This window comes from Lepisosteus oculatus, chromosome 4, assembly GCF_040954835.1.
Source record: "Lepisosteus oculatus isolate fLepOcu1 chromosome 4, fLepOcu1.hap2, whole genome shotgun sequence".
NCBI lineage: Eukaryota > Metazoa > Chordata > Actinopteri > Semionotiformes > Lepisosteidae > Lepisosteus > Lepisosteus oculatus.
In genome coordinates, this window is record NC_090699.1 from 1,662,074 (window position 1) to 1,672,453 (window position 10,380).

The window sequence follows — 10,380 nt, forward strand, 5'->3', positions numbered from 1 at the left end:
TCATATTAAAAAAGAGACCAATACTGATATTTGTTTTGAAGAAAAAGATGTTAAGTTGCAGCCCCATCGAATATAATACTAAAATGTCGTTCGTAATAAACGTAATTATTATTAAATTATTTGGCACGTTGTTACATACACAGAATGAAGTGGTCTGGGAAGAATCCTCTGAGCAGTTTAAAATGGATTAAAGGAATATCTACAGGCTAGTTCAAAATGTACAGATAGGACAGTGGTGCGGACGTTATATTTAATCTGTTTGGTAATCTGTACCCCTGACGGTGTCTTTGTTTTGAAGTGTTACGTGTTCTCTTGCTTGAACTGTAATTCGTGTTATTGATCAGGACGGAAGAGGCCAGAGAGATCGCCTCACGGCGGAAATGAACTGCGTCCCGCCACTAATGATGACGTCACCGGCTGTTAGTACCTCCCCTTCCGTTGCGGGACCTTTATCCCCGGAAGCCAGGAGCCACTTCCTTAGCAACGCCATGCAACGGCGTTGTGGTGCTCGAGCTGCGGGTTTTGCTTTTGTTATTGTAAATCTTACCCGCATTGAAGAAGCATCCTGTCTGTAAGGTCTGTATTAATCTCAATTCAATTCAATTCAAGGTGCTTTATTAGCATGACCGATGGGTACAATCAGTATTGCCAAAGCAAATAAAAATAATAAAATTAACATGGAACAAAACAAAAAATAGAAGTAAAATAAAATCTACAGACATGTTACAGACATTTACAACAAAGACATATTATATAATATTGACATATACTGTAGGCGGCTGGAGCATTATTGGGAGACGGACTCACTGTTCCTCAGGCTGTGACAGGAGATCACATACTGGGCTGCCAGATCAACTGAGTTCCCTCCTCCCTCTCCCAGTAGGATTGGGACCTGTTGTGGTTTTGGCAGGTGTGGGAACTCTGGGATTAGATTTCTGAGTTTAGGGAAGAATGTTTCTCTAATCCCAGAGTATCTGTCACAGTGCAGTAGGAAGTGCACCTCTGTCTCTATTTCTCCCCGCTGGCAGTGGGAGCACAGCCTGTCCTCTCTGGACAGCCAGGTCTGCCTGTGTCCAGTGTGTGTGTCCAGGGTGTGGTCACTGAGCCTGTCCTCTCTGGACAGCCAGGTCTGCCTGTGTCCAGTGTGTGTGTCCAGGCTGTGGTCACTGAGCCTGTCCTTTCTGGACAGCCAGGTCTGCCTGTGTCCAGTGTGTGTGTCCAGGCTGTGGTCACTGAGCCTGTCCTCTCTGGGCAGCCAGGTCTGCCTGTGTCCAGTGTGTGTGTCCAGGCTGTGGTCACTGAGCCTGTCCTTTCTGGACAGCCAGGTCTGCCTGTGTCCAGGCTGTGGTCACTGAGCCTGTCCTCTCTGGACAACCAGGTCTGTCTGTGTCCAGTGTGTGTGTCCAGGCTGTGGTCACTGAGCCTGTCCTCTCTGGACAACCAGGTCTGTCTGTGTCCAGTGTGTGTGTCCAGGCTGTGGTCACTGAGCCTGTACTTCATCAGGGTCTGTTTCTGTTTGTTGTTTCTTAATATCTTGGTCAAATATTTGGCTAGTGTGTATTGTCTGTTTAAGGTTCTGTAGCATTCCAGTTTATGTTGTGTTTGTGTGTGTGTCCCAGTGTGTGAGATATTGCTGTTTGATCTGTGCTGTGATGTGGTTGAGTCTGGGTTGTGGTGCTCTAGCAGTGCTGTCCTGAGGCTGGTTAGTGTCGGTGTGGCTCAGGTCAGTGAGCCTCAGGACCAGCTGGCTCAGGGGGCTCTGTTTTGGGCTCAGCTCTTCGCTCAGAAGGGCTTTGTGGTGGTAGGAATTTTGGTCGCTGTTTTTTAGGTGTAGCCAATACTTTAATACTCTTTTCTGTATGTTTATCAATAGTGGGTACTGGCCTAATTCGGCCCTGCACCCGTTGTTAGGAGTTTTTCTCTGCACACGGAGGATGATTCTACAGATCTCCATGTGCAGAGTTTCTGTGGGGTGTTTGTCCCATTGGGTGTAATCCTGGTCTGTGAGGGGACCCCAAACTTCACTGCCGTATAGGGCAATGGGTTGGATTACACTTTCAAATATTTGGAGCCAGATTCTTGTTGGTGGGTTGATGTTGAAGAGCCTCCTTCTTATTGCGTAGAAAGCCCTGAGTGCCTTCTCCCTCAGTGCCTTCACTGCCAGGTCAAAACTCCCGGAAGAGCTGATGGTGAGACCGAGATATGTGTAGCTGGATGTGTGCTCCAATGTGTTGTTGTTCAGTGTGAATTTGTACCTGTTTCCCTGAGGTCTGGCTTTCTTCTGGAAAACCATAACTCTGGTCTTGTCCAGATTGACTGTCAGTGCCCAGGTCTGACAGTCCTGCTCCAGCAGTGCCAGGTTCTGCTGTTCTGGGTCCAGATGGGCTGGCAGTGCCCAGGTCTGACAGTCCTGCTCCAGCAGTGCCAGGTTCTGCTGTTCTGGGTCCAGATGGGCTGGCAGTGCCCAGGTCTGACAGTCCTGCTCCAGCAGTGCCAGGTTCTGCTGTTCTGGGTCCAGATGGGCTGGCAGTGCCCAGGTCTGACAGTCCTGCTCCAGCAGTGCCAGGTTCTGCTGTTCTGGGTCCAGATTGACTGTCAGTGCCCAGGTCTGACAGTCCTGCTCCAGCAGTGCCAGGTTCTGCTGTTCTAGGTCCAGATGGGCTGTCAGTGCCCAGGTCTGACAGTCCTGCTCCAGCAGTGCCAGGTTCTGCTGTTCTGGGTCCAGATGGGCTGTCAGTGCCCAGGTCTGACAGTCCTGCTCCAGCAGTGCCCAGGTCTGACAGTCCTGCTCCAGCAGTGCCAGGTTCTGCTGTTCTGCGTCCAGATTGACTGTCAGTGCCCAGGTCTGACAGTCCTGCTCCAGCAGTGCCAGGTTCTGCTGTTCTGGGTCCAGATGGGCTGGCAGTGCCCAGGTCTGACAGTCCTGCTCCAGCAGTGCCAGGTTCTGCTGCAGCCCCTGTTCTGTGGGCGACAGCAGGACCAGGTCATCTGCGTAGAGCAGGAACTTGATTTCTGTGTCGTGTAGTATAAGACCAGGAGCTGCAGACTGCTCCAACATTCCTGCTAATTCATTGATATAGATATTGAACAGTGTTGGGCTCAGGCTGCAGCCCTGTCTCACCCCGCGGCCTTGGGTGAAGAATTTAGTCCTTTTGTTTCCAATTTTCACTGCACATTTGCTCTCTGAATACATTGATTTAATGATGTCGTACACTTTGCCCCCTATGCCACTTTGGAGTAGTTTATAAAACAATCTCTCATGCCAAATCAAGTCAAATGCTTTTTTGAAATCGACAAAGCAGGCAAAAATGTTTCCTTTGTGTTTCTGGTGGACGTGTTTGTCTATCAGTGTGTGGAGGGTGTAAATGTGATCAGATGTGCGGTGATCTGGCAAGAAGCCAATCTGACTTTTACTCAGGACATTGTGTTCAGTAAGGAAGGCCAGTATTCGTGTGTTCAGGATACTGCAGAATACCTTCCCCAGGTTACTGTTCACACAGATGCCCCGGTAGTTGTTGGGATCGAGTTTATCTCCACTCTTATAGATGGGCGTGATCAGTCCTTGGTTCCAGGCCTCGGGGAAACATCCAGCTGTCATGATGAGATTGAGGAGTTTGAGCAGGGCTTGTTGCAACTTTGGGCTGCTGTGTCTCAGCATCTCATTTATGACTCCATCATGGCCACAGGCTTTGCGTGGTCTGAGGGCCTGGAGTTTGTCCAGTAGCTCCTGCTCAGTGATTGGGGAGTCTAAGGGGTTTTGGTTGTCTTTGATAGCCAATTCCAAACTTTTGAGTTTTTCATAAATGGTGTTTTGGTCTGATTGATTTGTATTTGGGAGCTTTTCATAGAGATTTTCAAAGTATGTTTGCCAGATTGTTCCATTTTGGATGGCCAATTCTTCTGGTTTTGATTTGTTTAAGTTGTTCCACTTCTCCCAGAAACAGTTCTGATTTAGTGACTCCTCAATTTCTGCAAGTTGTTTGTTTATGTATGTGTTTCTTTTCTTTTTCAGCATGTGTTTGTAAAGTTTTACCATGTCACAGTACCTGAGTCGCAGATCTGTGTTGTGTGGTTCTGTGTTTTTCATTTGAGACTTTTCGTAGTGCATTTCTGATGTTTTTGCACTCCGTATCAAACCACTTTTCTTTTGCTTTTGTTTTTTGGTAGTTTTTTGATGTAGTTGTTTTTAGCTTAGATTTTGATGCTAGTTTGTGGAATAGGTGATTTAGTTTTTGTGTGGCCAAGTTTATGCCTAATTTGTTGGTTTGATACGGAGTGTTTAGGAATGTGTCCAACAGTGTCTGAATTTCATCATGGCCCAGTGCAGTTTGGTATCTGTCCAGGCTGTCTGTGTCTCTCTCTCAGTGCAGTACTGGAGTGTCCAGTCAGTGTGTCTGTATTAACCCCTCTCTCTCTCAGTGCAGTGTTAATGTACTGGAGTGTCCAGTCAGTGTGTGTGTATTAACCCCTCTCTCTCTCAGTGCAGTGTTAATGTACTGGAGTGTCCAGTCAGTGTGTGTGTATTAACCCCTCTCTCTCTCAGTGCAGTGTTAATGTACTGGAGTGTCCAGTCAGTGTGTCTGTATTAACCCCTCTCTCTCTCTCAGTGCAGTGTTAATGTACTGGAGTGTCCAGTCAGTGTGTCTGTATTAACCCCTCTCTCTCTCTCAGTGCAGTGTTAATGTACTGGAGTGTCCAGTCAGTGTGTCTGTATTAACCCCTCTCTCTCTCAGTGCAGGGTTGATGTATTAACCTGTCTTTCCAGTAGATGGCGGTGTTGCAGTGGCCCATTCCGGTCCAGCTGTGTTTGACTCTGTTGATGTCGTGGCTGGTGCTGAACGCCTGCTTTTGGGTCGGTGGTTCCGAAGCCCTGAACTCATCCACCCCTCCAGAACTCCCAGAGAACCACACGGGCCAGCCTCTAGGCCCGGCCTCCACGGCAACTGTCTCCACAGCGACCGACCTGGTGACCGCTGGACCTGCATCAGGGGAAACTTTCACCACCAGTCCTGGTACCAGGGCAGCAGTCTCCATGACAACGGAGTCCATGGCAACCCGGGCCTCGGGAATGGACCCCACTGTCTCCACGACAACCTCCGCCTCAGGTGTGTGGTCACTCCTGTCTCTGTTGTGTGTCCCTGTGTCTGTCTCTGTGTGGACAGAGCTGTGTCCCTGTGACCTCAGTCTCTGTGTCTCTCTGTGACCCAGTCTCTCTGTGTGGACAGAGCTGTGTCCCTGTGACCTCAGTCTCTGTGTCTCTCTGTGACCCAGTCTCTCTGTGTGGACAGAGCTGTGTCCCTGTGACCTCAGTCTCTGTGTCTCTCTGTGACCCAGTCTCTCTGTGTCTCTCTGTGTGGACAGAGCTGTGTCCCTGTGACCTCAGTCTCTGTGTCTCTCTGTGACCCAGTCTCTCTGTGTCTCTCTGTGTGGACAGAGCTGTGTCTCTCTGTGACCTCAGTCTCTGTGTCTCTCTGTGACCCAGTCTCTCTGTGTCACTCTGTGTGGACAGAGCTGTGTCCCTGTGACCTCAGTCTCTGTGTCTCTCTGTGTCTCTCTGTGTCTCTCTGTGTCTCTCTGTGTCTCTCTGTGTGGACAGAGCTGTGTCACTGTGACCTCAGTCTCTGTGTCTCTCTGTGACCCAGTCTCTCTGTGTGGACAGAGCTGTGTCCCTGTGACCTCAGTCTCTGTGTCTCTCTGTGACCCAGTCTCTCTGTGTGGACAGAGCTGTGTCCCTGTGACCTCAGTCTCTGTGTCTCTCTGTGACCCAGTCTCTCTGTGTGGACAGAGCTGTGTCCCTGTGACCTCAGTCTCTGTGTCTGTCTGTGACCCAGTCTCTCTGTGTCTCTCTGTGTGGACAGAGCTGTGTCCCTGTGACCTCAGTCTCTGTGTCTCTCTGTGACCCAGTCTCTCTGTGTCTCTCTGTGTGGACAGAGCTGTGTCCCTGTGACCTCAGTCTCTGTGTCTCTCTGTGACCCAGTCTCTCTGTGTCTCTCTGTGTGGACAGAGCTGTGTCTCTCTGTGACCTCAGTCTCTGTGTCTCTCTGTGACCCAGTCTCTCTGTGTGGACAGAGCTGTGTCCCTGTGACCTCAGTCTCTGTGTCTGTCTGTGACCCAGTCTCTCTGTGTCTCTCTGTGTGGACAGAGCTGTGTCCCTGTGACCTCAGTCTCTGTGTCTCTCTGTGACCCAGTCTCTCTGTGTCTCTCTGTGTGGACAGAGCTGTGTCTCTCTGTGACCTCAGTCTCTGTGTCTCTCTGTGACCCAGTCTCTCTGTGTCTCTCTGTGTGGACAGAGCTGTGTCCCTGTGACCTCAGTCTCTGTGTCTCTCTGTGTGGACAGAGCTGTGTCACTGTGACCTCAGTCTCTGTGTCTCTCTGTGACCCAGTCTCTCTGTGTGGACAGAGCTGTGTCCCTGTGACCTCAGTCTCTGTGTCTCTCTGTGACCCAGTCTCTCTGTGTGGACAGAGCTGTGTCCCTGTGACCTCAGTCTCTGTGTCTGTCTGTGACCCAGTCTCTCTGTGTCTCTCTGTGTGGACAGAGCTGTGTCCCTGTGACCTCAGTCTCTGTGTCTCTCTGTGACCCAGTCTCTCTGTGTCTCTCTGTGTGGACAGAGCTGTGTCCCTGTGACCTCAGTCTCTGTGTCTCTCTGTGACCCAGTCTCTCTGTGTCTCTCTGTGTGGACAGAGCTGTGTCTCTCTGTGACCTCAGTCTCTGTGTCTCTCTGTGACCCAGTCTCTCTGTGTCTCTCTGTGTGGACAGAGCTGTGTCCCTGTGACCTCAGTCTCTGTGTCTCTCTGTGACCCAGTCTCTCTGTGTCTCTCTGTGTGGACAGAGCTGTGTCCCTGTGACCTCAGTCTCTGTGTCTCTCCGTGACCCAGTCTCTCTGTGTCTCTCTGTGTGGACAGAGCTGTGTCCCTGTGACCTCAGTCTCTGTGTCTCTCTGTGTGGACAGAGCTGTGTCCCTGTGACCTCAGTCTCTGTGTCTCTCTGTGTGGACAGAGCTGTGTCCCTGTGACCTCAGTCTCTGTGTCTCTCTGTGACCCAGTCTCTCTGTGTCTCTCTGTGTGGACAGAGCTGTGTCCCTGTGACCTCAGTCTCTGTGTCTCTCTGTGACCCAGTCTCTCTGTGTTTTTCTGTGTGGACAGAGCTGTGTCCCTGTGACCTCAGTCTCTGTGTCTCTCTGTGTGGACAGAGCTGTGTCTCTCTGTGACCTCAGTCTCTGTGTCTCTCTGTGACCCAGTCTCTCTGTGTCTCTCTGTGTGGACAGAGCTGTGTCCCTGTGACCTCAGTCTCTGTGTCTCTCTGTGACCCAGTCTCTCTGTGTCTCTCTGTGTGGACAGAGCTGTGTCCCTGTGACCTCAGTCTCTGTGTCTCTCTGTGACCCAGTCTCTCTGTGTCTCTCTGTGTGGACAGAGCTGTGTCCCTGTGACCTCAGTCTCTGTGTCTCTCTGTGACCCAGTCTCTCTGTGTCTCTCTGTGTGGACAGAGCTGTGTCACTGTGACCTCAGTCTCTGTGTCTCTCTGTGACCCAGTCTCTCTGTGTGGACAGAGCTGTGTCCCTGTGACCTCAGTCTCTGTGTCTCTCTGTGACCCAGTCTCTCTGTGTGGACAGAGCTGTGTCCCTGTGACCTCAGTCTCTGTGTCTGTCTGTGACCCAGTCTCTCTGTGTCTCTCTGTGTGGACAGAGCTGTGTCCCTGTGACCTCAGTCTCTGTGTCTCTCTGTGACCCAGTCTCTCTGTGTCTCTCTGTGTGGACAGAGCTGTGTCCCTGTGACCTCAGTCTCTGTGTCTCTCTGTGACCCAGTCTCTCTGTGTCTCTCTGTGTGGACAGAGCTGTGTCCCTGTGACCTCAGTCTCTGTGTCTCTCTGTGACCCAGTCTCTCTGTGTTTTTCTGTGTGGACAGAGCTGTGTCCCTGTGACCTCAGTCTCTGTGTCTCTCTGTGTGGACAGAGCTGTGTCCCTGTGACCTCAGTCTCTGTGTCTCTCTGTGACCCAGTCTCTCTGTGTCTCTCTGTGTGGACAGAGCTGTGTCCCTGTGACCTCAGTCTCTGTGTCTCTCTGTGACCCAGTCTCTCTGTGTCTCTCTGTGTGGACAGAGCTGTGTCCCTGTGACCTCAGTCTCTGTGTCTCTCTGTGACCCAGTCTCTCTGTGTTTTTCTGTGTGGACAGAGCTGTGTCCCTGTGACCTCAGTCTCTGTGTCTCTCTGTGTGGACAGAGCTGTGTCCCTGTGACCTCAGTCTCTGTGTCTCTCTGTGACCCAGTCTCTCTGTGTCTCTCTGTGTGGACAGAGCTGTGTCCCTGTGACCTCAGTCTCTGTGTCTCTCTGTGTGGACAGAGCTGTGTCCCTGTGACCTCAGTCTCTGTGTCTCTCTGTGTGGACAGAGCTGTGTCCCTGTGACCTCAGTCTCTGTGACCCAGTCTCTCTGTGTGGACAGAGCTGTGTCCCTGTGACCTCAGTCTCTGTGTCTCTCTGTGACCCAGTCTCTCTGTGTCTCTCTGTGTGGACAGAGCTGTGTCCCTGTGACCTCAGTCTCTGTGTCTCTCTGTGTGGACAGAGCTGTGTCCCTGTGACCTCAGTCTCTGTGTCTCTCTGTGTGGACAGAGCTGTGTCCCTGTGACCTCAGTCTCTGTGACCCAGTCTCTCTGTGTTTTTCTGTGTGGACAGAGCTGTGTCCCTGTGACCTCAGTCTCTGTGTCTCTCTGTGACCCAGTCTCTCTGTGTTTTTCTGTGTGGACAGAGCTGTGTCCCTGTGACCTCAGTCTCTGTGTCTCTCTGTGTGGACAGAGCTGTGTCCCTGTGACCTCAGTCTCTGTGTCTCTCTGTGACCCAGTCTCTCTGTGTCTCTCTGTGTGGACAGAGCTGTGTCCCTGTGACCTCAGTCTCTGTGTCTCTCTGTGTGGACAGAGCTGTGTCCCTGTGACCTCAGTCTCTGTGTCTCTCTGTGTGGACAGAGCTGTGTCCCTGTGACCTCAGTCTCTGTGTCTCTCTGTGTGGACAGAGCTGTGTCCCTGTGACCTCAGTCTCTGTGTCTCTCTGTGTGGACAGAGCTGTGTCCCTGTGACCTCAGTCTCTGTGACCCAGTCTCTCTGTGTTTTTCTGTGTGGACAGAGCTGTGTCCCTGTGACCTCAGTCTCTGTGTCTCTCTGTGACCCAGTCTCTCTGTGTCTCTCTGTGTGGACAGAGCTGTGTCCCTGTGACCTCAGTCTCTGTGTCTCTCTGTGTGGACAGAGCTGTGTCCCTGTGACCTCAGTCTCTGTGTCTCTCTGTGACCCAGTCTCTCTGTGTCTCTCTGTGTGGACAGAGCTGTGTCCCTGTGACCTCAGTCTCTGTGTCTCTCTGTGTGGACAGAGCTGTGTCCCTGTGACCTCAGTCTCTGTGTCTCTCTGTGTGGACAGAGCTGTGTCCCTGTGACCTCAGTCTCTGTGTCTCTCTGTGTGGACAGAGCTGTGTCCCTGTGACCTCAGTCTCTGTGTCTCTCTGTGTGGACAGAGCTGTGTCCCTGTGACCTCAGTCCTGGGCTCTGTGACCTCAGCTGTTGCTGTGATCTCCACGACTGTGACCAGACAGACCTGCGCAGCGTCTTCACCTCCTGTGTGGAGGAGGCTGGCAGGTGAGATCCACGCTGTGTGTGTGTGTGTGTGTGTGTGTGTGTGTGTGTGTGTGTGTGTGTGTGTGTGTGTGTGCAGGTCTCCCAGTGTCCAGTGTGTGGAGGACTGGTGTTACAGGTGTGCGTGTGTGTGTTGCAGGTCTCCCAGTGTCCAGTGTGTGGAGGACTGGTGTTACAGGTGTGTGTGTGTGTGTGTGTGTGTTGCAGGTCTCCCAGTGTCCAGTGTGTGGAGGGCTGGATGCTCTTCAAGGTGAATGTGGCCTCTGGGATACTGTGGCGAACAGAGGGACAGACGAACCTCCTCTGTGTGCAGACAGACAGTAAGAGACCCTCTGACCTCTGACCTCTCTACTTCACTTCTCAATTTCCTCTTATCAATGTCATTAACACTCTCTGAGAGTCCAGTCAGTGTGTGTGTATTAACCCCTCTCTCTCTCAGTGCAGTGTTAATGTACTGGAGTGTCCAGTCAGTGTGTGTGTATGAACCCCTCTCTCTCTCAGTGCAGTGTTAATGTACTGGAGTGTCCAGTCAGTGTGTGTGTATTAACCCCTCTCTCTCTCTCTCTCAGTGCAGTGTTAATGTACTGGAGTGTCCAGTCAGTGTGTCTGTATTAACCCCTCTCTCTCTCTCAGTGCAGTGTTAATGTACTGGAGTGTTCAGTCAGTGTGTTTGTACAGGTGGGGTGAGCTCCTGGTCCTCTCCGTCAGTGTCTCGGTTCCCTGAGCTGGGCTCTTCCTGGGTGAGCCCTGCTCCTTGGCCCTTCTACAGGGT

The 10,380-nt window shown here is 51.5% G+C and overlaps 1 protein-coding gene across 4 annotated transcripts in view; it reads left to right on the forward strand.

The window, feature by feature from the left end:
• The first annotated feature begins 460 nt into the window (after positions 1–460).
• LOC107076232 (tectonic-3-like) overlaps positions 461–10,380 on the forward strand; it is a 23,147-nt gene continuing 13,227 nt past the window's right edge. For 2 of the 4 annotated variants that reach the window (XR_011189333.1, XM_069188344.1), the window contains exons 1-5: positions 462–576; positions 4,769–5,105; positions 9,491–9,611; positions 9,816–9,928; positions 10,287–10,378. Coding sequence is in view for 3 of the 4 variants with exons in the window: in XM_069188344.1 (XP_069044445.1) it covers positions 4,769–5,105; positions 9,491–9,611; positions 9,816–9,928; positions 10,287–10,378 (663 nt within the window). In the remaining variant the exon portion in view is untranslated. Of the gene's footprint in view, positions 577–4,765; positions 5,106–9,490; positions 9,612–9,815; positions 9,929–10,286; positions 10,379–10,380 lie in introns of all 4 variants that reach the window. The other 2 variants (XM_069188346.1, XM_069188345.1) reach the window with 2 other exon arrangements.